Here is a 4,591-nt window from a genome sequence, read left to right as displayed (position 1 = left end):
GACGAGGGTGCGCAGGTCGTCCTCCGGGATGGACACGCCGGCAGCGAGGAGCTGCGAGTTGATGTCCGTGATGCGGGACATGAACGTGTCGACGGTGTCCGTGGGCAACCACGTGGTCGAGGACAGCTGCTGCCTGAGACGGCTGACGTGGTCCTTGCCGCTGCGGATGTAGCGCTCGCGGAGGCGGCGCAGCGCAAGCACACCTGAGCGGCCACGGTTATCGGTGATGGCCAGCCGCAGCGGGTGTCCCGTCAGGACGCCAAGGAGGAACGCGAAGATGGCTGCGTCAACCTGTGGATCACGGGGATCCAGCAGGCCAGAGGCTCGGGACGCCACCTGCGCTCCTCCGCTCGGAGTGGCGAAAGAAGGGAGAGAGGAAGAGGAGGAAGATGGGTGAGCGCCGTGGTCGTCGCCATCGCCCTCGTCATCGTCGTCATCATGGTCCGCCACGTCGTGGCGGGCGCCAGTGCGGCGCGGGCCGCGTTGAGCGCGGGAGCGAGTGCGGGGACCCTGTAGAAACACGACAGGTGGTGTGTGTGTTTACTGTAGGCAAACGCAACAAACAAGAACACAAGGAGAATGAACAAGCACAACAAGCTGCTGCCAAATCAACTCGGGCAGCACGCTCAAACAAACACTAGACAAGTGCACACACAGTCAACAGAGCTGCCAAGGCGACATGGGCAGCGTGTGCGCGAACACAAACAATCTAAACAATGAGCAGCATGCATACATGCGCGCAGAGCAATGCTAAGCATGGCATGAATGCTTGCAGGCAAGCATACACAACAGACAACACTTCACAACACTGCATGGCACGCACACATGGCATTTGCCAAGCATGACGGGCATGCACACACACATGGCACACATGACACACAACTCACGTGTGCAGAAGGAGGAGGAGAGGAGAGGCAGTTGGCACACATGCCAGCAGAGAGAAAGGAATGTTTGTCAACGGAAAACCCACAAAGCAGGTGTTGTTGGCAAACAAGACAAAACCACATGAGAAGGCAAATTAGGAAGGACTCAACACAAAACAGAAACTCACTGACTCTCAACACTCCCCCTCAACTGCCTTCCTCTGCTCCGTCTCAGCCGTCGAGGTTCCCACCAGTCGTGGCAGGTGCTGCTCGAAGGTCTGCTTGTCCAGTGCCTTGGTCAGCGCGTCGGCAACCATCTGCGTGCCGGGACAGTGCTGCAGCACAATGGTTCCGTCGGCGATGAGCTCCCGCACGAAGTGGTGGCGTACCCGGATGTGCTTCGTGCGCGGCTTGGTGACGTGGTCGTTGCCGATGGCGATGGCCGCCTGGTTATCTGTCAGCATCTTGGTGGCTCCAGCCTCGGGCTCGTCGAGGTCCATGAGCAGCTGCCGCAGGAAGACGACGTCCCTGCGCTGCTGCCGGAGACGGCCCATGTACTCGGCCTCGGCGGTGCTCAGCGCAACCGTGGGTTGCAGCCGGGCTGCTCCAAGACATAAAGACAGCCGATGATGAAACAGGTGAAACCCCGCCGAGAAGCGGCCCGTCAACCTGGTCTGTGCCGAAGCTGGCATCGCTGTAGCACACAAGAGAGAGATTACAAGCGGCAATGCAGGAAAATGACGGTGTGGTTGTGGTTCGGCGAAGGTGGCGGAGTTTGACTTTACGACGGCTTTGCCGTTGGTTTGTCGTGGGCGCGCGGGATGCCTCGGTCTTCGTCTTGGCGCCAAAGGCGGTACCTCAGGCGCTTGTTGATGCTTGCTATGCTGTCTTCGAGGGTTGACATGGCATTGGTCTTAGTTGCGCGACTCCTGTCACTGTGTAAACGGCCCCCACGTGTGAGGTGTGACCCGGGGGCGAGGCTTGATCTGCATCGCATTGACCCTGGGGCATTCTACCGCTTGTTCCGCGTCAATACTGTGGACGATATGCTTCGGTTGGCGGATGCACTTCGCATCCCAGACACGTACGTTACTCGCCATGGATACAGGTATGCAAATGGTACACCGATACGGATTAGTCGTAGCTGATGGGGCTTAATTGTGCACTTGGTTGTTCAAGGGTTGATCGCTGATGGGAATGTCGTGTGTGGCATCAGGGCCCGTGGCGTGGAGGCGCTGGCACTGTTACTCTACAGACTGGCATACCCTTGTCGGCTCGTGGAGATTCAGATTGCGCTTGTGGCATGGAGTGAAGCAAAGATCTCAAGTGTTATCAACTGCGTCCTGGATGACCTCTTCGCGCGATACAAGAACAAGGTGTGCTGTTCCTGGCCTTGCACGTCATGCATGTCTGTATTGAACTGCTCTGGTCTTACTTGGCCACCTTGTGTTTGTTTGGTACAGATTGCGTTTGATGAAACTATGCTGTCCAAGGAGCGGTGCAAGCTGTATGCTGACACCTTGGAACGAAAGGTTAGTGCGTGTGTGTGCATGCGTGTGTCTGTGTGCATGCGTGTGTCTGTGTGCATGCGTGTGTCTGTGTATGCCTGTGTCTGTGTGCATGCGTGTGTGTGTGTGTGCATGCGTGTGTGCATGCGTGCGTGTGTGTGTGTGTGCGTGTGTGTGTGTGCGTGTGCGTATGTGTGTGTGCATGCGTATGTGTGTGTGCATGCGTATGTGTGTGTGCATGCGTGTGTGCGTGTGTGTGTGCATGCGTGTGTGTGTGCGTGTGCGTATGTGTGTGTGCATGCGTGTGTGCGTGTGCGTGTGCGTATGTGTGTATATCTGTGCGTCTGTGTGCGTCTGTGTGTGTGCGTGCGTGTGTGTGTGCGTGTTTGCTAATGCAAGCTCACCCCCCCCCACTAGGGCTGCCCAGCACCTCCCCACTTCTTCGGTTTCATTGACGGGACCGTGAAGTCTGTTTGTCGTCCTGTTATCTTTGAGGATATCCTCTATACAGGTTACAAACGGACGCACGCCATCAAGTTCCAGGGGGTCATGACCCCCTGTGGACTGATGGCGAGTTTCTTTGGACCGTTCCCAGGGACTCACCACGACGCCAGGATGTACCATGAGTCCCGCGTGGAGGGACACATCAACAGACTTGGTACGTTGTCACGTTGTCAGAGGCTGCTTGTGTCATAGCAACTTGCTAGTGAGGTTGGCGGATGTGCGATCAACGACCTTTGAACTGTCCATCCCATTGTATTGCCTTTGCTCCCGCCTGCAGATGTCCCCGATGGCTATATGCTTTATGGGGACGGTGCGTATCCCTGGGGCCCCAGGCTTCGACGGCCTTTCCGACAGCCGCCCGCAGGAAGTGCAAAGGTGAGGCCCGATGATGTGCACAAAACGTGCACACATACACCACCTTCACTTACATCCTTACTGGCTGCAATCGAACCAAGACAACGTATCCACCTCGCACAGCCACCGAACGCTGTGTTTGCATACTCAATTACTCTCGCGTCTGCACCTATCCATGTGTGGTGGGCGACTTTAGCGACGGCACAACTACTTGATGTCAAAGTTTCGGCAAAGGTGTGTGTGCGCGTGTTTGTGTGTGTGCTCGCGTGTGTTGTCTTGCGTGTGTGAGAGCGTGTGTGTGCGTGGTGAACTCCAGAGCCTCCTATTGTTATGCTCTCGTGCCATTCGTTCAACGACTGACAAAAACATGCATACTTGCTTACATCTGATGCAGTGTGGAATGGGGCTTTGGCAAGCTCTTCACAATCTTTGCGTTCCTTGACTTCGGCAAGAACCTCAAGGTGCTGTGGCAACCTGTCGGTAAACTATGCCTTGTCGCGTGTTTACTCTGCAATTGTCACACCTGTTTGTACGGGTGTGAGACGTCTGACTTCACGGGTCTGGATCCCCCTGAGCTTGAAGAGTATGTGTGATCATGGCCACCTCTGTCTTTGTTTGTCGCTTCTATATGAACGCAGTGTGTGATGTCGATTAGCTCTGCATGCAAATGGTGTATTAAACACGCACAGATGAACTGCCGATCACAGACACACACACACACACACTCACGCACATGCTCACGCGCACACGAATGGGCGTGAAACGGCTGAGAAGGCACACACGCTTCACAAACACACAAGCACGTAAAATGAGAGTTGAAGACACACAGCAGGACAGCGGTCGCTAGATGATGCGGAAGCCTTATGGTGTTCTCTCTTCGCCCGAAGGTGATGGCGGCGGCAAAAGCCTGTCGGTGACCAGTTTGGCAATCGCAAGCCAAGCTTCGGTCTGTCTGTCATGCAAACGCCATCAAGAAAGACGCACGGGGCGGCTATGTGACTCAATAGCAGGTTGTAACAATGCTCTACAAACGCCGCAATGTAATTGCAAGCACCCATCGAACAGACACCACGGATACAATGACAACGAGAACATGCTTACCTCTCTTGCTGTTCCCTTGCGCGCTTGCAATCCTCAAGGAGCGCGTCAAGTGCCCGATGAAATACCTGCGTGTCGTCGATTGACTTGGATCGATGGTTCTTCTTGGGTTTCTTGGGTGTTGGCACGTCATCCACCGACTCAGCGATCCTGCCAGACTGCATGGGCCGCGTCGATCATCTCTTGCTCTTCTGCTTGGCGCTGCTCGCGTGCGAGCGTCGTTGCCGATTTGAGGGGGCGCACTTGCCTGCTCGATGAACAGTG

The 4,591-nt window shown here is 55.7% G+C and overlaps 4 protein-coding genes across 4 annotated transcripts in view; 1 reads left to right on the top strand and 3 right to left on the bottom strand.

Annotated features, from left to right (window-relative positions):
* Nucleotides 1-1,555, bottom strand: part of PTSG_12961 (uncharacterized protein) — a gene marked incomplete at both ends in the record, with an annotated part of 5,420 nt that extends 3,865 nt beyond the window's left edge. The window contains 2 exons of the mRNA XM_004989240.1: nucleotides 37-510; nucleotides 1,115-1,555. Coding sequence (XP_004989297.1) covers nucleotides 37-510; nucleotides 1,115-1,555 — 915 coding nt within the window. The remainder of the gene's footprint in view (nucleotides 1-36; nucleotides 511-1,114) is intronic.
* Nucleotides 1,556-1,684: 129 nt separating this feature from the next.
* Nucleotides 1,685-3,822, top strand: PTSG_12960 (uncharacterized protein; the record flags this gene model as incomplete). Its single annotated transcript, XM_004989239.1, has 7 exons — nucleotides 1,685-1,947; nucleotides 2,080-2,239; nucleotides 2,327-2,395; nucleotides 2,789-3,029; nucleotides 3,153-3,250; nucleotides 3,426-3,463; nucleotides 3,624-3,822. The coding sequence occupies 7 exons, from the start codon at nucleotides 1,685-1,687 to the stop codon at nucleotides 3,820-3,822; spliced, it is 1,068 nt and encodes a 355-aa protein (XP_004989296.1).
* Nucleotides 3,823-4,090: 268 nt separating this feature from the next.
* Nucleotides 4,091-4,491, bottom strand: PTSG_12959 (uncharacterized protein; the record flags this gene model as incomplete). Its single annotated transcript, XM_004989238.1, has 2 exons — nucleotides 4,091-4,136; nucleotides 4,331-4,491. 2 exons carry the CDS (start codon nucleotides 4,489-4,491, stop codon nucleotides 4,091-4,093), a joined length of 207 nt encoding a protein of 68 aa, XP_004989295.1.
* A 12-nt stretch (nucleotides 4,492-4,503) lies between these two features.
* The window catches only part of PTSG_12958 (uncharacterized protein), a gene marked incomplete at both ends in the record, with an annotated part of 1,098 nt that continues 1,010 nt past the window's right edge, over nucleotides 4,504-4,591 (bottom strand). The window contains one exon of the mRNA XM_004989237.1: nucleotides 4,504-4,574. Coding sequence (XP_004989294.1) covers nucleotides 4,504-4,574 — 71 coding nt within the window. The remainder of the gene's footprint in view (nucleotides 4,575-4,591) is intronic.

The sequence above is a fragment of the Salpingoeca rosetta genome (genome assembly GCF_000188695.1).
Source record: "Salpingoeca rosetta unplaced genomic scaffold supercont1.30, whole genome shotgun sequence".
NCBI classification, from domain to species: Eukaryota; class Choanoflagellata; order Craspedida; family Salpingoecidae; genus Salpingoeca; species Salpingoeca rosetta.
The sequence above is the reverse complement of the archived record's forward strand: the minus strand, read 5'-3'. Positions and strand labels throughout refer to the sequence as shown.